At 52.6% G+C, this 22500-nt stretch overlaps 1 protein-coding gene across 2 annotated transcripts in view; it reads right to left on the bottom strand.

The window, feature by feature from the left end:
• Positions 1–22500, bottom strand: part of LOC140397004 (2-oxoglutarate dehydrogenase complex component E1) — an 81814-nt gene that overhangs the window by 14451 nt on the left and 44863 nt on the right. For both annotated transcript variants that reach the window (XM_072486030.1, XM_072486029.1), the window contains exons 2-12: positions 20626–20741; positions 19877–20031; positions 17869–18015; positions 16271–16361; positions 15925–16104; positions 13615–13743; positions 10553–10732; positions 8754–8906; positions 5867–5969; positions 4371–4499; positions 1454–1604 (exon numbers count right to left, since the gene is read on the bottom strand). In XM_072486030.1, coding sequence (XP_072342131.1) covers positions 1454–1604; positions 4371–4499; positions 5867–5969; positions 8754–8906; positions 10553–10732; positions 13615–13743; positions 15925–16104; positions 16271–16361; positions 17869–18015; positions 19877–20031; positions 20626–20631 — 1424 coding nt within the window. In that variant the 5' untranslated portion in view covers positions 20632–20741. The remainder of the gene's footprint in view (positions 1–1453; positions 1605–4370; positions 4500–5866; positions 5970–8753; positions 8907–10552; positions 10733–13614; positions 13744–15924; positions 16105–16270; positions 16362–17868; positions 18016–19876; positions 20032–20625; positions 20742–22500) is intronic.

The following is a 22500-nucleotide window of genomic DNA, read 5'->3' as shown; positions in this document are numbered from 1 at the left end:
CCGGCCCAGTCGACCCCAATCCCTCCTCGTGAGACAATCCTGCCATCCTAGGGAATCAGTCTGGTGAAACTCTCTCTACGGTCAACTAAATCCTACCTTAGGCCAGGAAATTCTTTTTGAGGGCATTCTCTCTATCTGTTACAATCCTGTCTGTTAGCACCCCAACCACTTACTCTGCGGAGCTCGATACAAAGCACGCACTTGATGGGTTAACTGCATCATCCGTGTCCGGGAAGATTTCCCCGGATCGACCCGGATAAAGGCCCACTCTTTACCATTCATTAGGGTTCTCGGCTTCAATTTAACACTGCCTGCTAATCTTTCTTCGGATCTTGCCTCGTTTTTAAATGTTAATTCACTCCTGCACCTTCCAGAATGCTGGCTCTTCACGCAGTCTCGTCCCTGACGTTTGTCGGAAAACTCCCCCCCCCTCAGTCACAGGCAAATGCCGAGTAGTGTACAATTCTGGTCGCCACACTACCAGAAGGATGGGGCTGCTTTGGAGAGGGTGCAGAAGCGGTTTATTAGGAAGTTGCCTGGTATGGAGGGCATTGGCTATGAGGAGAGGTTTGATCTCGCTGGAACGACGGAGGTTGAGAGGCGACCTGATGGAGGTCTACAAGATTATGAGTGCCATGGACAGAGTGGATCGTCAGATGCTCTTTCCTAGGGTAGGAGAGTCAGGTTCTGGGGGACATAGGTTTAAAGTGCCTGGGGAAAAGTTTAGAACAGATGTGCGAGGCAAGTTTCTGCACAGAGGGTGGTAAATATATGGGAGGCGCTGCCCGGGGAGGTGGTGGGAGCAGCTACGATAGCGGCATTTAAGGGGCATCTAGACAAATATATGAATAGGGTGGGAATGGAAGGATACGGACTCCGTAAGTGCGTACGGTCTGACTATAGGCAGGTACCATGACTGGTGCAGGCTTGGAGGGCCGAAGGGCCTGTTCCTGTGCTGTATTGTTCTTTGTTCTAATGTCTTATCAATTACATTGCTTCGATTTAATTCGGTTTAGGGGCTGGTTTAGCACAGTGGGTTAAACAGCTGGCTCGTAATGCAGAACAAGGCCAGCAGCGCGGGTTCAATTCCCGTGCCAGCCTCCCCGAACAGGCGCCGGAATGTGGCGACTAGGGGCTTTTCACAGTAACGTCATTGAAGCCTACTTGTGACAATAAGCATTATTATATTATTATTAATGGTAATTACTGGCAGCACGGTGGCACAGTGGGTACACCTCTAAATGGGAATAGCTGGGACACTGGGGGGGGGGGGGGGGGGGGGGGGGGGACGAGTTGGAGTGGTGCTGGACTGTGAACCAAGTCAATAAACGCTCTCCAGCATAGAAAGCTGCTACGCCTTAGTTATAACTTCACCAAGCAGAGTGGAACCAGTTCACAAGGGACAGACATAGAGGCTTTCAATGAGGCAGAATTAGCTGAATGGGTGCATTACCTGAACGTTCCCCTCTCCACGTCCTGCCCACTCAAGCGGATGTGAATACCTTCGTTAAGCAGGGACCCGAAAGCCATGTACTCTGCCAAAGCCCAGTCCACGGTGCGATTCTTCACCATTTCGCCGCGGCCTTTGAGGATACGAGTCAACCCTGAGCGAACAGAACAAAACCCGTTTAGCGCCGAGAAGCGCGCGCGGGGCAAACATGATAACCACCAGGTAACGATGAACGGAGCGGTGGCACTGGGTGATTTTCACTGGCTGGTAAATTGAGAACAAGGGGACTCACTCAGGGCTATCGAACAGGAAACCAATGAGGAATGCAGCACGGCATTTCATAAAGCTTCACTGAGCCGTGGGATGTCTTCGCAAAAGCGGACATTGAGACAAAGACTAGTGCCATTCAACAATGAACATAAAGGTCAGAAGCAAAAGGGTGAGAAAATGGGATTACAGTAGACTTTTGCCGGGGAGGACCTGTACAAGCATAACGGGACAAAGAGAATTCTGTATGAACGCTTCACAGGATAGGCACTCGCTATAACTTAACTGAGCATAGGATAAGCCCGCTACATTCCAAAGACTGGGTACGATTCTCCACCCCCACGCCGTCGAGGTTCACGACGGCGCGAAACGGCCCCGATCCCGACCGATTCAGGCCCCGACAATGGGCCAGGATCGGGGCCGCGTCATCTACAGGCGCCAGGCCTTGTCGCCGCGTAAAGGCGGCGCCGCATAGATGACGCGGCCGGCTCCGCATAACGGGCGTCATCCGCGCATGCGTGGTTGCCGTCCTCTCTAAGTCCACCCCGCAAGAAGATGGCGGACGGATCTTGCGGGGCCGCGGAAGGAGGTCCTCCTTCAGAGAGGACGGCCCGACGATCGGTGGGCACCGATCGTGGGCCATGCCACATTTGAGGTACCCCCCGGTGCAGGATCCCCCCTCCCCCCTCGCAGGCCGCCCCCCCAGCATTCACGCACCGCTCACGACGGCAGCGACCAGGTGTGGACGGCGCCGGGGGGAACCCGTCGTTTTGGCCTGGCCGCTCGGCCCATCCGGGCCTGAGAATAGCGGGGGTGCCGGAGAATCGCCATTTTGGGTGTCTCCGGCGATTCTCCGGCCTGCGAAACTCGACCGGGCCGTTCCCGCCGCTTGGGAGAATGGCGGGAGGGCGACGGACCGGCGTCCCCGGAAATTTTGGCGGCCCAGGCGATTCTCCCAGCCGGCGCGGGAGTGGAGAATCGCGCCCCATGTGTGTGTGTGTGCGCAAGGTTGAAAGGGCTAGCAGAGTGCCAACATGGACTAGTCCAGTTTTGCTGCAGCCGTAAGCCTATATATTTTAAACAACAATGTTGCCTGCCGCCTTCCGGTTTCTCTCCTGCTTCCTGTCCTCTGGGTGTTTTAGGGTTTGCCGTCTCGATCCCCGCAGACCGACGGTGGAAGGCAGATGGAAACGGGTGGGCTGAAGGGTCCGCCGGGATGGGCTGACGACCATTGTTGACGGCGGTGCAGGATTTGGAGGACGGCCCTAAAAGATGCCGTTAGATCGTTTGGAGACTTGGGCGGAGAGATGGCAGATGGAGTTTAATCCGGACAAATGTGAGGTAATGCATTTTGGAAGGTCTAATACAGGTAGGGAATATACAGTGAATGGTAGAACCCACAAGAGTATTGACAGTCAGAGAGATCTAGGTGTTCAGGTCCACAGGTCACTGAAAGGGGCAACACAGGTGGAGAAGGTAGTCAAGAAGGCATACGGCATGCTTGCCTTCATTGGCCGGGGCATTGAGTATAAGAATTGGCAAGTCATGTTGCAGCTGTATAGAACCTTAGTTAGGCCACACTTGGAGTATAGTGCTCAATTCTGGTCGCCACACTACCAGAAGGATGTGCAGGCTGTAGAGAGGGTGCAGAAGAGATTTACCAGGATGTTGCCTGGTATGGAGGGCATTAGCTATGAGAGGTTGAATAAACTCGGTTTGTTCTCACTGGAACGACGGAGGTTGAGGGGCGACCTCATAGAATTGTCATAGAATTTACAGTGCAGAAGGAGGCCATTTGGCCCATCGAGTCTGCACCGGCTCTTGGAAAGAGCACCCTATCCAAGGTCAACACCTCCACCCTATCCCCATAACCTAGTAACCCCACCCAATACTAAGGGCAATTTTGGACACGAAGGGCAATTTATCATGGCCAATCCACCTGACCTGCACATCTTTGGACTGTGGGAGGAAACCGGAGCACCCGGAGGAAACCCACGCACACACGGGGAGGATGTGCAGACTCCGCACAGACAGTGACCCAAGCCGGAATCAAACCTGGGACCTGGAGCTGTGAAGCAATTGTGCTATCCACAATGCTACCGTGCTGCCCACAAAATTATGAGGGGCATAGAGAGAGTGGATAGGCAGAGGCTTTTCCCCAGGGTAGAGGGGTCAATTACTAGGGGGCATAGGTTTAAGGTGCGAGGGGCAAGGTTTAGAGGAGATGTACGAGCTTGTATAAAATAAGACCAAGTATTGAGAGAGAAACCTAAGGGGCATTAACAGCCGTTGTTTTGAATCTAATATCTTCAAATCTTGGGGACTGATGTTAGACATGTCTGCCAAGTGACGCCACAAATTATTTTAGGATTTGGGGACTTTTCCCACCCAACACTCCCCAAAATTGGTCACTATTCCCGTCGTTGGTCACCTTTCCCCCCCAGGAGGTGACATTGTTAATGACTTGGGGAGAGTGGAACCTCAAGGTTGGGTTGTCCAATAGATTTTGGGGGAGGGGGGATGGTGAGCATTGATGGGCCCCAAGCCGTCATTTTGCAATCCCCCGCTTATCAAGTTCAAAGATACCCTCGTGGGCCGAAAGCTGCTGGGTGTGAACGGTACTGGAGTCGACCCCAAATTAACTCTAATCTACCTCCGTGAATGGTGAAATCTTTGACCGGCACAGAGCTGGCTACACCGCCGACGTGAGCCAACGTCTCCTCGCTCAGGCCGGTGGAGGGGCAGGTCATGCTTTTCGGCTGGCCGTCCAGAGTGAAGAAACCTGAAAGGCAGAAGGGAGGCGAGAGAAATGAGGCGCGCCACTCAAAAACGGAGAAGGATGCGAACGCGCATTTTTACAGCAGCGCAAACCACCATTTCTAGCTCAGGAGTGTCATCATTTGTTCATGTACCTCAAGTAAAAGTCGACTATAGTCCCCCCCCCCCCCCCCACCCCACGGGGATCAAAGTCCGTCCACCGCCTCGCTCCCCTCCCATTCAAGCTCGGAGGCAGGCAGGAGGAAAACCCTGGGAAGTCTATCTGCTTGAACTGACGCTCCTCCGCTAATATCGCCATGGCGGACAACCCAAATAGCAGTGCTGACCCCCTCCCCTTCCCCAGGAGCCACAACCGGGAGGGAACAATCAATCAGTCCCCCCAGTATTAGATAGCCAAACCACATACAGGATTTGGGGTGTCCTCGAATTAAGCAGGTTTGCTCTGAAAAATTGTTACCCATGTCAAAGGCAATCCTCAACTAGATGTGTAAAAGATTGGTCTCAAAAAGTGCCAAGGGAGACCATTTGGCCCATCGAGTGCACCGACCCACTTAAGCCCTCACTTCCACCCTATCCGCGTAACCCAATAGCCCCTCCTAACCTTTTTGGACACTAAGGGCAATTGATCACGGCCAATCCACCTAACCTGCACGACTGTGTGGGTAAACCGGAGCGCCTGGAGGAAACCCACGCAGACACGGGGAGAACGTGCAGACTCCGCACAGACAGTGACCCAAGCCGGGAATCGAACCTGGGACCCTGGAGCTGTGAAGCCACGGTGCTAACCACTGTGCTACCGTGCTGCCCCAAATTATTATTAGCTCTCGTCGCACACGGGGCAGGCCTGCCAAAAAGCTCAGAGAGGCAGCAGAAGGGCACTTCATTTCGGGAGCTGGTCTTCACGGAGCTCGCTCTCGAGAGGCCAGTTGGGAAAATAGAAACGCTCCCCCCTCGCTATTCCACTAAAGAAAACCGCACGAATTACGGCTACTGCCATCTTTGAATCAGAGTCATTCCTGTCACTAGTGCAGCATTCGAACGGCGCACAACCTCAGGGTGACCTCTTTCCCTGCGGCACGCACAAAATAATAGGCACGGCTTGAAAGGGGTGCAGCCGGTAAACAGCGACCCGATGCAGCGATTACTAGTGGACTCTCAATCCCGCAGCTTAGCTTTCTCAAGCAGGCAGGACGCACGCATTCGGGTCCTCCTCTCCGACTGGAATCGGGCAGCATTGGCTTCAATGTCAATTTGAGGGAATGCGTGGGTCTGAATTATACACTCCTTCTGCACGTGCCCCAGAAACCTCGCCCTCTTTACGCGGTTTCTGCCTCCTCCGTAGCTCCTCGAGCTGCCCGCTGAAGTACGTACCTGGCCATGGGGAGTCGAGCCAGTGTTTGATGTGCATGATCTTCTCATCTTTCGATCGGGCATACGCCTCCTCGCAAATCTTGTCGTACTTGGCCATTTCTGCCTGCACAAGTCCCCAAAAAATAAACAAAAATAAATACGCACCCCCAGAGAGGTAGGAACTGTCACTGAAGCAGCAACCGTGCACACCGGGGACGTCCACAGGCGGGGGTTCTGATGGAGCGTTAACCTAGGCCAGTGGCTCGAGAGTGGGGTCCCCGAAATGCCGGTGGGACACGAGGGCCCTGCCAAGTGGCCCGTGGGCTGGTCCCCGTAATGCAAGTCACGGACGCAGGTTTGTAAGCAAGGTATTAAGTGTCAGGAAATCATTGTGATGATTTTACAACATATTAGAATCTCGCCGAATAGAGAGCCACGTTTCTGAAGCATTTTCTCTCGGGCACCTCAATGGAAAAGCACAAGAGTGCCAAATTTCAAATGATCGCAACTATTTACACCACAGGAGGAAAGGGTGCCGATTGGCTGGCACGTCGATGCTCATCGGTTGGCAAGCTGACGCTGATTGGCCGTGGTATTGCCAAGGAGAAAGCAAAGGGAAATCATAGGTTTCCCAACTTGCCGGGTAAGTCAAAAAAGGCAGAGGCTTGAACATGTCCCTTTTGTTTGCAGAGGACGGGATATTAATGTATGTCGCTTTGAGCAAGTATAAATGAGCCGCGTTACGAGCTCGACTGATTAACTTAAACTGGTTGTTAGTGTAGCTAATAGCTCAACAGTGTTTCAAGTAACATATTTGCTTGTACTGTTATGGTTTACGATCTGAACTTTTGTCTTGGGCATGAATTAATAATTAACATTTTAAAACATTTTTCCAATTAAGGGACAATTTTAGTTTGGCCAACCTGCACCTTTGGGATGTGGGAGCGAGACCCATACAGGGAGAATGTGCAAACTCCATACGGAAAGTGACCCAGGGCCAGGATCGATCCTGGGTCCTTGGCGCCGTGAGGCAGCAGTGCTAATCACTGCGCCACCTCAAATTAATATTTACTTATGATATTTAATAGAAAAATTAATGCAGACAAATTTACTTAAGAAAAGGCAGCAAAATATTTAGTTTCCAAAATTTGTTCCGATTATTTCGTTTTGCAGTGTTAAGTGAAAGTGGGTGGGGGAACGTAGGACTGGTAGAAAGTCCTACCAGTGGATATAATGATGGGACACCACAGATATAGTTGCCTCTATCGAGCTCGAAGCACACAAAATAGTCACGGTGCCCGTCAGCCAGGGATCAACTCCACATTCAGTCCTATTTTCCGAGCTCACTCATTTCAAAGTTCTACGAAGGAGAAATAAAGGGCACGCCATTTTGATATGCAATGGCGGATGTTTATTCGCAGCTCAATGAGCTGTCTGTCAATGAGCTCAGCTCCCAGCACACGGATCTCATGACAACAGCAAAGTCAATCGTCCTGATTGCCTAGGATCTTTGCACTGGGAGAAATTGTTCCCGCAAGATCTTTGAAAAACAAATGTATGGTTTGCCTTGCTGGCCATTTTGTCTGCAGGCCACTTGCTCCAGCAAAGTTAAGAGTCGGCCTTGATAGTGTGAGTCAGACAGGATTCAGGACAGGTTTCCTCCCGAAACGGGGACACGAGTTGGGCTTTTACGCAAGGTTCTGGTCTTGAGCATTATTTAGAGTATTGCGTCCAGTCCTGGTCGCCACACTTGGGACGGTCCTCGAGAGGGTGCGGAGGGAGATTTACCAGAGCGGGGATGAGGGGGATTTGAGTTCCAAGGTGAGGTTGGAGGAGCTGGGGTAGGTCTCCTCGGAGTGAAGGAGGTCGAGGGGCGATTTGATCGAGGTGGACAAGAGGGTGACAGGTTTAGATAAAGTCGACAAAGAGAAGCTGTTCCCATTGGTTGTTGGTGCAGGGGGAGGGGGACACAGATTTAAGGTTTTGGGTGAGAGATAGACGCAGGAGGAGGGGGGGGGGGCAATGCGAGGAAGAACATTTTACCCAGCGAGTGGTAATGAGCTGGAACTTGCTGCCTAAGAGGGTGGTGGAAGCAAAGATAATGATTGCTTTCAAAAGTAAATAAGGCAAATGGTGTGTTGGCCTCCATAGCGAGAGGATGAGAGTATAGGAATAGGGATGTTTTACTGCAATTCTATCAGGCATTGGTGAGGCCACACCTGGATTAGTGTGCGCAGTTTTGGGGTCCTTATCTGAGGAAGGATGTTCTTGCTATGGAGGGAGTGCAGCGAAGGTTTACCAGGCTGCTTCCTGGGATGGCGGGACTGTCATACGAGGAGAGACTAAGTCGGTTAGGATTATATTCATCGGCGTTTAGAAGAGTGAGAGGGGATCTCGTAGAAACTTATAAAATTCTAACAGGATTAGACAGGGTAGATTCAGAAAGAATGTTCCCGATGGTGGGGGAGTCCAGAACGAGGGGTCAGAGTTTGAGGATAAGGGGGAAACCTTTTAGGACTGAGGTGAGGAGAAATTTCTTCACCCAGAGAGCGGTGAATCTGTGCAATTCGCTACCACAGAAAGTAGTTGAGGCCAAAACGTTGTGAGATTTCAAGAAGGAATTAGATTTAGCTCTTGGGGCTAAAGGGATTGAGGGATATGGGGGGAAGGCGGGATCGGGGTATTGAACTTGATGTTCAGCCACGATCATAATGGATGGGGGAGCAGGCTCGATGGGCCGAATGGCCCCTCCTGCTTCTATTTTCTATGAGGGGAATCAAACTTCAGGGATAGAGCGGGGAGGATTGAGACTGACGGTCTCTGGATTGTGAGTCCAGTACATCACCACATTTATGGGAACCCTTTAGGATTCTACATTCAACGCTGACAAATGAAAAGACGTTCAAACCTCAAACTCTTGCTGAGTTACAACGCCCTCGGCCATCAGCTTCTCGGCATACTTCTTCAGCACCGCCTTCTGCTTCTTGATCTGCTTGTACATCAGCGGCTGCGTGAACATGGGCTCATCCATCTCGTTGTGGCCGTTCCGCCGATAACACACCTGTAAAATACACAAGCGGGCTCAGGTTCCCCCACCAGGACACGACACTCTCGTCACACATCCGTTCTCCAGCATTCTCCCACCCAAGGGGCAGCGCAGGGGGTCAGCAGGGCTGCCTCACAGCTCCAGGGTCCTGGGTTCGATTCCAGCCTCGGCTCACTGTCTGTTTGGTGGCATAGTGGTTTTATCACGGAACTGCTAATCCAGTGACCCGGGGTCGAATGCCACCTATGGCAGACGGTGACATTTCAATTCCATATAGCTCCGCAATTAAAAGTCAAGGGTGGCTGTGAAATCATTGCCGATTGCCGCCAAATCCCGTCTGGTTCACTCAGGCCCCCTGAGGGAAGGAAATCTGTCCTCCTTACCCGGTCCGGCCAACACGTGACTCCACAGCCACAACAATGTGGTGGAATCTTAATGGCGGAGCGAGCCACTTACGTCAAGGGCAATCAGGGATTTGCGATGCCCGTGCCTCATGAACGAATAAAACAATCTCCGGTTTTGGTCTCCACGTTTAAGGAAGGCTGCATCGGAGGCGGTACAGCGAAGGTTCCTGGGATCGGGAGTTGTCCTATTATGGGAGGCTGAATAAATGGGGTTTATTATTGGCTGGAGTTTGGAAAAATGAGAGGTGATCTCATTGAGATATTCAAAATTCTGAAGGACTTTGATAAGGTGGATACGTTACTGCTGGTCGGGTCGGGAAATCTAGAACACTGGGGTCTCAATTCTCGGAATAAGGGGGTGGGGGCGATCATTGAGGACCGAGGTGAGGGACATTTCTTCGCTCAGTGCGGTGAATCGTTGGAATTAATAATAATCTTTATTATTGTCACAAGTCGGCTTACATTGACACTGCAATGAAGTGACTGTGAAAATCCCCTCGTCGCCACATTCCGGCGCCTGTTCGGGTACACCGAGGGAGAATTCAGAATGTCCAATTCACCTAACAAGCATGTGTTTCGGGACTTGTGGGAGGAAACCGGAGCATCCGGAGGAAACCCACGCAGATACGGGGAGAACGGGCAGACTCCACACACACAGTGACCCAGCGGGGAATCGAACCTGGGACCCTGGAGCTGTGAGGCAGCAGTGCTAACCACTGTGCTACCGCGCTGCCCCAGAGAGTTGTGGGTGCTCCATCTCTGAATATTTTTACGGCTGCGTGGGGTAGTGAGATTATCGTTCTCAGGGAATCGATATTCCCAGGGATATGGGGAACGGGCGGGAAAGTGGGGTTGAAACCGAGTATCACCCCGTGATTGGCGGAGCAGGCAGGGGAGGGAGGAGTCAAATGGTCGAAGGCTCTTATTTCTTGCGCTTGCATTCTAAAGCCAATTCTGACATGGTTAAATGTCAATGGGGGATTGACAACAAATTTCTTGGCGCAAAGCCTGGGAGCAGAGATGCGAGGCAAAATGTACCAGCTGATGGGAGGGGGGCCTGTAAAATAGCCAGGGTGGCCTTCATGCTGCCCTCCTGCTCGCCCCCCCCCGCGCAATTTGACGGGGCATCGATATCTTACTGCGACCCGCGTTATAAAAAATTGAGACAAAGTTAGCCATTTTTTTTTGTCACGGGAACAAACGCGTTGGTAAAGCAGAAAAGTGGAGCCCGCCCCCACCCCCCCCCCCCCCACCTACCAAATCAACCACCACGTCCTTATGGAAAGTATTCCTCCACTCGGCAGCCACATTACACACGTACATCACCGCCTCGGGGTCATCGCCGTTCACGTGGAAAATGGGAGCGTTCACCACACGGGCCACGTCGGTCGGGTACGGGGAAGAGCGAGCGACTCGTGGATCAGTTGTGAACCCAATCTGGCAAGACAATCAATACCATCAGTCCCAGGATCCACGTTTACGTCACAGTTAACTTTGATTCGGATATCTCGGCCGGCCTCCGGCTCTCCTTTCCCTCAAGAGGTTTCCACCTCTGAAGCTATTTACAAACAAGTCAAGGGTCACAATCACAGCTCGAGTCAATTAAATCGTGGCTTTCGATCGTTGGATCGTCATGTGGATCGTCATCGGAAGCGAAAGATTTTCTGCGGGGTTAACGGGGAAGTGGGTCGAGCTGAGCAACGTTACAGGCAGCTGGCACGGACAAGATCGGCTGAATGGCCTCCCTCCGGTTACTTTCCCATTGCCATTCCATCCTATCGCTGAAAAGAAAGGTGCCGCCAAAGTTTTCTTTTCATCTTGCACGTGCCAGGACAAATGCAAGAAAGCCAAATTTCAAACAAACAATACTACAGGAGAGGAAGATGATCATTGGTTGGCACGTTGACTGGATTGGCTGGGACTCTGTCCATGAACGTATGTCACTTTTAGTCAAAGTGTAAGTGAGCTACCCTATGAGCCCAACTGATCATCTTAAAATGGTTGTTCGTGTGCCTATTAGCGCACTCGGGTTGTTCAGTAAGTGCTGTCCGGTCAAGGAATTACATCTAACAGTGGACGCTTTGTTTTGGGTTTTGCAAGCCCGGGTTGGCCAAGTGCAGTCCGTACTCTGCCCATTAGGAGCAAGCAAAGGAACTCGCTGTTTGATTCAATCATTTGTCCAGTAAGTCCTCAAGAGTTTTTTTCCCCACTAAATCATGATTTTCGATCGTTGGTTTTTTTCCATAAATTTAGCGCGCCCAATTCTTTTTTCCCCGCCCAATTAAGGGGCAATTTAGCGTGGCCAATCCACCTACCCTGCACATCTTTGGGTTGTGGGAGTGAAACGCACGCAGACACGGGGAGAATGTGCAAACTCCACACGGGCAGTGACCTGGGGCCGGGATCGGACCCAGGTCCTCGGCGGCGTGAGGCAGCAGTGCTAACCACTGCGCCCCCGTGATGCCCTTCTTCTCTTTATTAATGTGAATTCACCAGGGAACCGAGGTCACTACACAAGTGGACAGCTGAGAGTTGTGGGAAATGGCCGGAATGAAGTAGAACTCTTTCGCTTCCTGCGTGCAAGCTGGGATAACCCAGCCTCCAAAGAGCTGGCCCTCACCTCCTTTTGGCTGGACAGGAGGAGACAAGGCCCCAGCACAGTCAGCATCCCAGAGACGGCGAGCGGAGGTCCGCAGATTCAGCAGAAAAAGGGGTGGCGACTGCAAATGGACACATAACGAGGAGCCTGGGCGCGAATGTTGGCCGAGACTGGGGGGGGGGGTTACTCAAGAGTCCAGTGATCTCGCCTTTTACTCGCTGGGTCCCTTAAAGCAGGCATTTTCAAAGTCAGGGTCGCGACCTGCGGGTGGGTGCGGGCGGGTGTCGGGAGGGTCGCGGAGCAGTCCGTCGCGGCGCACCCAACAGCGCATGCGTTGCAGCCATCTGGGATGGCCACTTCCCGATTACAGAATGGACACTTTGCAAAGACTGCAGGGAAAATGGACAGTACTGAGCAAGCAGGTGCAAGGTTTGTCTGTTGATTGGAGCCGTAGCTCCCAGACAAGACCGAGATTGCAGAACCATCTACATACTAATGAGCCATCTCCGGGGACAAAAGGGTAACAGTTAGGTAAACAATGCTAAGACAGACACCCCGGCGCCACAGGAGACTAAAACAAAGCAAACCACGGCCACCTAGGACACGCCCAGCAACCAGGGAACCCACCCCTCTATTGGAGGAAAATCGATAAAAACACTTGGGAAACGGCCCAATTAATTGGGGCCAAGTTCAAGGCCCGTCCAAAAGCGCGCGAAACCCTTTCGAGTATAAAAAGGATTCCCCAAGAGAGAATCTCTCTCTTGGCCTTGGCTCTCAGCGAGGAGAGACCCGCCAAAGCTGCTCCAGACCAAGTAAGTTCCAAGTCAAAGCTCACTACGAGATAGACGCTCCTAATTGCTACCCTGTAAACAGCTCAACCCAGCAGCCTCAGAACCGAGCAACGGACATTGTTCCTCTGACTGAGTGGGTGCCCAAAGCTAAGTATAGGCTTTAGTAATAGTGGTAGTTTAGGTTGTAGAGTTTTATGCATGAGTATATTTGACTGTGTGTAAATAAACGAGCATGGATTCTGAACTTACTAACTGGTGTATCGAGTCTTAGATCAGTATTCGGTTTTGAACCTTGTGGCGGTGTCGAAAAATACCCGGCGACTCTTGAGCAAAGGTAATTAAACAGAGCCAAACAACGGCAACGGGCAACAGCATGCCCGCTCATCTTGCGATTCTGCGCATGCGCACCGATGAGCGGGCACGCATGCGCACTGCGGCCACATTTGTTTCACATGGTCGCGGCCATTTTGAAGGCCGCTGGCGAATTGCGCAATCGGAGACGCAGAAGATTTTTAAAAAAAATGTATGTAATCTTCCTGCCTGAAGGGAGGCAGAGAGCAGGTCACGCCCCCTGAACGCCGACGTCACTTGCTTTGGGCGCGATTGCGATTCCTCCATTTTGTCAGCAGCAAAGAAGTAAATGAGGACCAAGCGGGCTCACCTCTCGCGTTAAAGGTCAGAGAAAATGGTGGGTCGCGAATGTTCGCCGGCGCGGGTCGCGAAGGTCGGCCGGCGCGGGTCGCGAAGGTCGGCCGATTGGTAAAAATGGGTCCCCGGAAAAGAAGTTTGGAAAACACTGCTTTAAAGGGTACGGTTTGCCCTGTTCCTTCCACATTTTTGTTCTGGTGTTGCCCAAGTGACCATTCCCCAGTTGGAAGCCCATTCTGCCGGGACATTCAAAGCGCGTGTGTGGCGGACAATTACAATACCTGGTTGTTCACTACCACATGAATTGTTCCGTGGGTAGTATACGACGGTAGGTCACTCAAGTGGAAAGTTTCGTAGACAATTCCCTGGCCTGCAAAGGCTGCGTCGCCATGCAGCAGGACGGACATTACCTGGAACAACCACAGGCCAAGATTTAATCAGTAAACATCTCTTGCAGCGGATATTAGCCGTACTACCGCCAAGCCTCAAAAGTTCTTTACTTGCAATTCCAGCACTTTGCGTGGTCGCATGCCTTGATATTCGTCAACTCCCCTCTTACATTAACGTTGCAATGGAGATCCGCGCGGTGTGCAAACTGCACACGGACAGTGACCCGGGATCGAGCCTGGGACCTCGGCGGCGGGAGGCAGCAGTGCTAACCCACTGCGCCACCGTGGTGTCCACAGATTTCCTTTCCTAAAGGATCGCAATGAACCAGATGGGTTTTTACGACAATCAACAATGGTTTCATAGTCAGCTGACTTGCGGGAATGCAATGGGGGGAGTAAAGCAGCTAGGAGGGGTCCTAGCCGGGGGTGGGGGTGGGGGGGGGGATCGAGTTGCTGTTGGTATGGTCAAGGGGGAGCTGGAGCGAGTAGAGGGGGTTGGGACGGGGGTCTGTCGCCGTGGGGAACGGGCCGGGCGTGGGGTGCGGGCACGTGGCTGGCCAAGGAGGGGTTATGGCTAGTCGGCGGGGGAGGGGGGCGGGTAACCCCCTGATCTGGCTGATGACCTGGAATGTAAGGGGACTGAATGGGCCGGTTAAGTGGGCCCGCGTGTTCGCGCACCTGAAGGGGCTGAAGGCGGATGTGGTTATGCTCCAGGAGACACACCTGAAGGTGGCAGACCAGGTAAGACTGAGGAAAGGGTGGGTCGGTCAGGTGTTTCATTCGGGGCTGGGTGCCAAAAATCGAGGGGTGGCGATCTTGGTGGAAAGGAGGTGTCATTCGAGGCGTCGAGCATTGTGGCAGATAATGGCGGCAGGTACGTAATGGTAAGTGGTAAGCTGCAAGGGGAAAGGGTGGTGCTGGTCAACGTGTACGCCCCGAACTGGGACAATGCGGGGAGCCGGGAGTACAGGAGGCGAAAGAGGCTGGTATTCTGGCCTTTGCGTCCCTGGTAGCCCGGCGGAGGATTCTTCTTCAGTGGAAGGATACGAGGCCCCCAAACGTGGAATCCTGGATCAACGATATGGCAGGGTTCATTAGGTTGGAGAGGGTGAAATTCCCCTTAAGAGGGTCGGTACAAGGGTTCTTCAGGCGCTGGCAACCGTTCTTAGACTTCCTGGCAGAACGGTCGACATTGGTCAATGGCAGCAGCAACTCGGGCGCGGGGGTGGGGGGTTATTTTATTTTTGTTTATTTACACTGGGGGATCTGGGGGGGGGGGTATATTTGCTATGTTTGCTTTGTGTTAAGTCGGGGTGTTAATTTATTATTCATGTACAGGGGAGGGGGATATGGAGGGTTGTTTTTTTACTGTGTTTTGTATTTAACCCTTTTGGGTTCCTTTTTCATTTTGTTAATGATATTCTGTGAAAACCTTAATAAAATTAAAAAAGAAAAAATGGTTTCATGGTCATCATGACACTTTTAATTCCAGATCATTATTGAATTCAAATTTCACCATCTGCAGTGGCGGGATTTAAACCCAGGTTTAAAATAAATACAGGTCTGCTAAAGACGTAATTAAAGAGTCATAAAGGGCGAGGTCATCATTCATTCCAACCACTTACTTAGTTACAGATAAATGGCTAATGGAATCCTGCTTATACTTTGGATGGTGGCCTGGAGTCTAGGTCATTTATAAGGGATCGTATTTAGTTCCAGCTAAGCAGGTTTTGGAATGTAGTGGGATACAGCTGATGTAATTAATGGGAGGAGCCAGGTCTGTCAGTAGTTTCGCAGCCTGTTGTAAAATTTTAAGTTGAACAGCAGTTTGCCGTAGGATTTCAGTCTGGAAAGGCAGAAGCGTACTTGAAAGGAACTCTCCCGTAAAGCAGCTAAGCAAGTAACCAGTTTTGTTACCTATATTTATTAGTGGCATTTGAACTGTATTGCTGAATTGGGAATTCGTGAGTGACCTGAGGAAGGAGCTGCGCTCCGAAAGCTAGCGATTCCAAATAAACCTGTTGGACTTTAACCTGATGTTGCAAGACTTCGTACTGAACTTCTATTGCACCAGCGCGACACTTTCTCCTGCCCACACATCTGCATACTCTCCCGAGAGAATAGGACTGCTCGTCTCCAGGGAAATAATGGTTTGTACAACAAAGGCGGCCCGAGTGGAGGAGCTGCTAATTCAGGCTGTACCTTCTTTCCTTCTGTGTCACTGAGGTAAAACTGCTCCGCTTTGGTCTTTCCTTGTACCACAGGATCCACCGCTTCCAGATGGGAAGGGTTGGCCACCAGGGAGAGGGTGATATTCCGGTCTGATACACGGTTGATCCTTCGGTGGTACATGCCCAAGTGGTACTTCACGTCACCGGTGCCCTGTTGAGAAAGAACAGTGTGCGGGGGGGCCACGGTGACACACAGGCTTTGGTAAATACCCGGCGGTCTGTAGCACAGCAAGCGAAGCCAGCCCAACGGCAGCCCGGCCGTGCACTGCACAGAGATTCGAGACTCAGCCGCACGCACGTCCGCCCAGAGCGCTCACCTCGTCCGCAGCCTCCAACTTCGAGTCAAACTGACAGAAGATCTGCTCCAGCTCCTTCCTGATGACATTAGCCAACACATTCAGACGGCCTCTGCACAGGACGAAGAGATGCATCAAAAACCAGCGGCGCACACAAAACAAACCCCCCCCCCAGGAAAAAGATCTGCAAGTCGGGCGAGGCTCCAAGGCCAGCACGGTTCGCAAACCGGGGGCCCACAGGGCATTCGCCGAGCGGGCTTGGAGCGGCCCAAGGTACCACCCGCCCAAGACCACCCGTCCCCTTGGTGCCATCTACCCAAGACCACCCATCACCTTGTCACCACCTATCCAGGACCACCCGTCACTGCTTAAGGCACTGTTGCATGGGGCGGGGGCGGGGGGGGGGGGCAATGTTTAATGGACGTCTGCAGCCTCTTTCAGCGGTGCATGGTCACCCAAGGCGATGCGGAAAGCTGAGAATCTAGTCTGTGCTCTGCAGGGTATCTGCTTGGCTGGACTGAGTAAATCAAATCCTTCTTTTTAATTCTGTTGGATTGTGCTAAGGGGCCATATTCTACAAATCCAGCTGCTCATCGCTGGGAACACTAGAAAGGTTAGGTGTTTAAAAATTTAAGATATAAGCCATCATACACATATATGCAATAATAATCTTTATTAGTGTCACAAGTCGGCTTACATTAACACTGCAATGAAGTTACTGTGAAAATCCCCTCGTCGCCACATTCCGGCGCCTGTCCGGGTCACAGAGGGAGAATTCAGAATGTCCAATTCACCCAACAAGCACGTCTTTCGGGACTTGTGGGAGGAAACCGGAGAACCCGGAGGAAACAGGGGCTGGTTTAGCTCACTGGGCTAACTCGCTGGCTTTTAAAGCAGACCAAGGCAGGTCAGCAGCACGGTTCAATTCCCGTACCAGCCTCCCCGAACAGGCGCCGGAATGTGGCGACTAGGGGACACAGTAACTTCATTGAAGCCTACTCGTGACAATAAGCAATTTTCATTTTATTTTCAAACCCACGGAGACAGGGGGAGAACGTGTAGACTCCTCACAGACAGTGGCCCAAGCCGGGAATCGAACCCGGGACCCTTGCGGGATGAAGCAGCAGTGCTAACCACAGTGCTACGACAAGGACGGCATTGGCCATTTAAATTTTTTTTTTTTTAAAAAGGAAAATGATCGACAAGCCGAGTCTCTTTTCTCTTGAAAAAAAGGCAGGTGACCGTAATCGAGCACGATTAAAATTCCGAAAGGTTTTTTGATGGATTGGATACAGAGAGAGCGATTCCTCTTGTCGAGGGAAAAGCAGAACTAGAGACCATCGCCACAAGACAGTCACCCAGAAATACAACGTAGGAGAAACTTGTCCCAGCGAGTGCGGAGAATGTGGGAGCTGCCACCGCAACTGGTCCCTTTCCCCAGCTACAGCTCAACAAGAGGGTGACGTAGCTAAAGGGCTGAGGGAGCAAGCCAGGTGGAGAAAGAAAAAGGCAGCAAAAGTAGAAAACTAAAGCTCGAGTTTTCTTTTATGTACGCGTCGTTGGGAGTGACTCGCTCGCGAGAGGCAGTAGACACTTCCCCCGTTCGCCCTCGGCGTTACCTGTGAGGCATGCCCATGATGACGTTGTCGACGCCATTTTGACTGGACTTGTCGATGATGGTCTTCAGAGCTGGGATCAGCACCTCGCAGCCTTCCAGGCCAAAGCGCTTCTCCGAGGACCACTTCCTCTGCAGAAACTCCTCAAACCTGGGAGAGAAAGAGCCCGAGAGAGAGAGAGAGCCAGAGAGAGAGAGAGAGCGCGCGAGCCAGAGAGAGAGAGCACGTGAGCCAGAGAGAGAGAGCCAGAGAGAGGGCGGGAACCAGAGAGAGGGAGCGAACCAGAGAGAGGGAGCGAACCAGAGAGAGGGAGCGAACCAGAGAGAGAACACAAACCAGAGAGAGAGAGCGCACGAGCCAGAGAGAGAGCACACGAGCCAGAGAGAGCACACGAGCCAGAGAGAGAGAGACAGAGAGAGAGAGCGTACGAGCCAGAGAGAGAGAGTGCGCACGAGCGAGAGAGAGGGAGAGAGAGAGAGAGAGCGCATGAGCCAGAGAGCGAGAGTGCACGAGCCAGAGAGAGAGAGAGAGAGAGAGAGAGAGAGAGAGTGCACGAGCCAGAGAGAGAGACAGACAGAGAGAGCGTACGAGCCAGAGAGAGAGAGACAGACAGAGAGAGCGCACGAGCCAGAGAGAGAGACAGACAGAGAGAGCGTACGAGCCAGAGAGAGAGAGACAGACAGAGAGAGCGCACGAGCCAGAGAGAGAGAGAGAGAGAGAGTGCGCACGAGCGAGAGAGAGAGAGAGGGAGAGAGAGAGAGAGCGCATGAGCCAGAGAGAGAGAGCGCATGAGCCAGAGAGCGAGAGCGCACGAGCCAGAGAGAGAGAGAGAGTGCACGAGCCAGAGAGAGAGAGACAGACAGAGAGAGCGTACGAGCCAGAGAGAGAGAGACAGACAGAGAGAGCGTACGAGCCAGAGAGAGAGAGACAGACAGAGAGAGCGCACGAGCCAGAGAGAGAGAGAGTGCGCACGAGCGAGAGAGAGAGAGAGAGGGAGAGAGCGAGAGAGAGAGAGAGCGCATGAGCCAGAGAGCGAGAGCGCACGAGCCAGAGAGAGAGAGAGAGGGGGAGAGAGAGAGAGCGCATGAGCCAGAGAGAGAGAGACAGACAGAGAGAGCGTACGAGCCAGAGAGAGAGAGAGAGAGAGTGCGCACGAGCGAGAGAGAGAGAGAGAGAGAGAGAGGGGGAGAGAGAGAGAGAGCGCATGAGCCAGAGAGAGAGAGACAGACAGAGAGAGCGTACGAGCCAGAGAGAGAGAGAGAGAGAGTGCGCACGAGCGAGAGAGAGAGAGAGAGAGAGAGAGAGAGAGAGAGAGAGAGAGAGAGAGAGAGTGCACGAGCCAGAGAGAGAAAGAACAACCCATCAAAACAAGGCAGGAGAAAGAGAACAGGGCACAACTATCCTGATTCTAAAAATCCAGAATATCGAATCAATTCAAAGCTACGTAAATTGGTTTCTTAAAACCATGCAACCAGACATAAACCAGGCAAACCTGCCGATTAGCACCTCCTCCCCCCACCGCCGGGCCTTGCCCAGTCCTCTGGGTACCATTGCAGTCCGGGACCATGTCTGAAATGACGGTTAAGTAAGTTCATCAATGGCGTTTCAGTCTAGCTTGGGCACGATACTAGAAGCAGCACTGTCAACAGCCACCAAGTCGAAAGGTTGGGTCGCAGTTGCGATGAGGATTCCTTGGCCAAAGGCGAAACGGTTCGCCTCGGGCGCAGGAGTCTCTGAAACCTCACCCCTGTTCCCCGAGTGGCACCTCGGGGGTCAGAACTAAAACCTGCAGCTTTATTTGCACCGGTTACCCCCTCGGGCAGGCGATCGGGCGTTTATGCTGCTTGTGGGAGCTCGTTGCACACAAGGTAGGGGTGGCTTTACCCACCTTCCAATGCGGACTACACTGCAGAGGAAGTGGCCACCTAGGTGCTCTGAGGCACGATAATAAATGCACGTCTTGTCCTTCCGTTCCCGTTGCCCCGCTCGCCTTGTTGCCGCGTGTACTGACCTGGTAGAGCGCACCAGCCTCGCCAACAGGGTGCGTTTCTCTTCGCTCGTGAACTGCATGGCACTGGGAGTCTCAAACTTCTGCCGGATCCACTGGCACTGCTCCAGGTCATTGATGAACATGAACTCCACGCCAATGTGCTGGCAGTACGACATCTGACGAGAGGCAAGCAGAGTGTCAGGCTGTTTGAAAACCTGCACGCTAACCAACTTCACCAAACACGTTCAACTTTTTAGAAATAAATTTAGAGCACCCAATTCTTTCCCCCCCCCCCCCCCCAATTAAGGGGCAATTTAGCGCGGCCAATCCACCTACCCTGCGCATCTTTGGGTTGTGGGGGCGAGACCCACGCAGACACGGGGAGAATGTGCAAACTCCACACGGGCAGTGACCCGGGGCATCGAACCCGGGTCCTTGGCGCCGTGCGGCAACTGCTAACTCTGCTCCACCGTGCTACCCAACCGTGACCTATTTGTAACCTCTTTTTTTGGCTGTGGCGCGCAGCTATCGTCTTTGACCAAGTGGGCACCGCCGCTCGTTGCGGGGGACCAGTCAACAGCCTCAACATTAGACCCGGCTGCCAAGCCCACGGGCGCCCCAGCAAGCGGGCACAAGGTTGAAGGACCGCCACGTGGGCGACCGCTGCTGCTTATTCAAGACGACACAGGGCGGAAACAAAAGGCCACAGCGTCAAATACGGAGCGCGTTTCGCACCGGCACCCCTGGCCCATTCCAATCCCAGCACCTACCTCCATCCGCCGGATGATCTCCCGGAGAGGCAGGGCCGTTTCGTTGCCCCCGATGAAGGTGGTGGTGGGTAAGTGGAAGACCTTGTCGAGATCCGATTCATCTAGGCCATAAAAAGCTGCACAATTGTGACCGCGAGGAGGCAGGGGGAAGAGAAAGCCATGGGAGATCGGGGGATAGGTAAGAGCACAGATACCCACGCAGTCCACCAGAGTCAAGTCGGAAATGGAGCGGGGGGGGGGGGGGGGGGGGGGGCGATATGGCAAATTGAGAAACGCAAGGCGGCAGGAGGAATGATTTAAGAGCGCAGCGTAATCACATGCACAAAAAGATTCCGGAAGGCGCAAATATTAAGTGAGGAGTTGCGGAGGGAAGGTCGTAAGTGGGGAGCAGTTAAAAAAGGGTGCGATAAAATAAGGATGGATGACCAATTGGCGGTTTCGATTTGAACGGGAAAAGGTGGCGGCGCAGGGATTTGAAACAGACACGTTCGTGCACGCAGCGGGGGAGGCAGGGGGGGGGGGGGGAGTGGAGGAGGAGGAGTAAACAAGAAGAAGAATTTCGTTAATTTTTCGTATTCAATCTCAGCTTGCAAGTCTGTCGACAGCGCGCGCGTTTCGGTGGAGCCGGACATAATCAGCGCACGGGGGGGCGACGGACTTGCCGAACCAAACATGCACGAGCGGGCGCAGGGCCGGGCCGATTGTCGGCGCCCTCGCTCGATGGCGAATGGGTGGGAGACATGCAAGCACGTGCACTCCAGCACAAATCAGGCTGCGTATTATGATTTGCAATATTCCACCCCCCCCCTCAAAATCAAACATCATTCTCATCAGAACCAGAGGACCTGACTGGACTTGAATTACGTTTGAGGCCAAATGTCACTTCAGGTCAGGTGGATTCATTTTAAAGGCAGGTTGGACATCGTACTAATCAGTAGAACGGATAGTTCTGCAACCCCTTGTCCTGGTATTGGAGGGCAGGGCGCTCTCAAACAACCGGAATGAAACGTTACCTCCGATCCCACCTTCAGGTATTAGGGTGCACTGTCCCGACTGGCTCCGGGAAAACACAAGAAGCACTGCATCGGGAATGACTGTTAAAGGGCACGTTTAAGATGTGGATTTTGTTCCGAGGGATTAAGTCAGGGTACGGTTCATTTTTTCAATCAAATGTGTAACCTCGTCTGAGGCACTTTATTCAAAATGTAATATATTTATTAAGCTGCTTTATAGAAACAGGGGCACGGCGAGGGGGTGTGACTGTGTTGTCCGGATTGATTTTACCTTTGTACGGACAGGTTCAACACCGATCAAGCTGAATGCCAGCTCGATAACCAGCTCTCTTTATTAGCCCCCCCTGGCCCACTTGCACAACACTGAACATTAACAAACCCACACAATTTGCAACGAAACAGAACACGAGGAAACAAAACAGTACGGACAGACAGAGCGAGAGACAGACAGAGCGAGAGACAGACAGAGCGAGAGACAGACAGAGCGAGAGACAGACAGAGCGAGAGACAGACAGAGCGAGAGACAGACAGAGCGAGAGACAGACAGAGCGAGAGACAGACAGAGCGAGAGACAGACAGAGCGAGAGACAGACAGAGCGAGAGACAGACAGAGCGAGAGACAGACAGAGACAGAGCGAGAGAGACAGAGACAGAGCGAGAGAGACAGAGACAGAGACAGAGCGAGAGAGACAGAGACAGAGACAGAGAGACAGAGACAGAGCGAGAGAGACAGAGACAGAGCGAGAGAGACAGAGACAGAGCGAGAGAGACAGAGACAGAGACAGAGCGAGAGAGACAGAGACAGAGCGAGAGAGACAGAGACAGAGCGAGAGAGACAGAGACAGAGACAGAGCGAGAGAGA

This window comes from Scyliorhinus torazame, chromosome 20, assembly GCF_047496885.1.
Source record: "Scyliorhinus torazame isolate Kashiwa2021f chromosome 20, sScyTor2.1, whole genome shotgun sequence".
In the NCBI taxonomy this organism is placed as follows: Eukaryota; Metazoa; Chordata; class Chondrichthyes; order Carcharhiniformes; family Scyliorhinidae; genus Scyliorhinus; species Scyliorhinus torazame.
The sequence above is the reverse complement of the archived record's forward strand: the minus strand, read 5'-3'. Positions and strand labels throughout refer to the sequence as shown.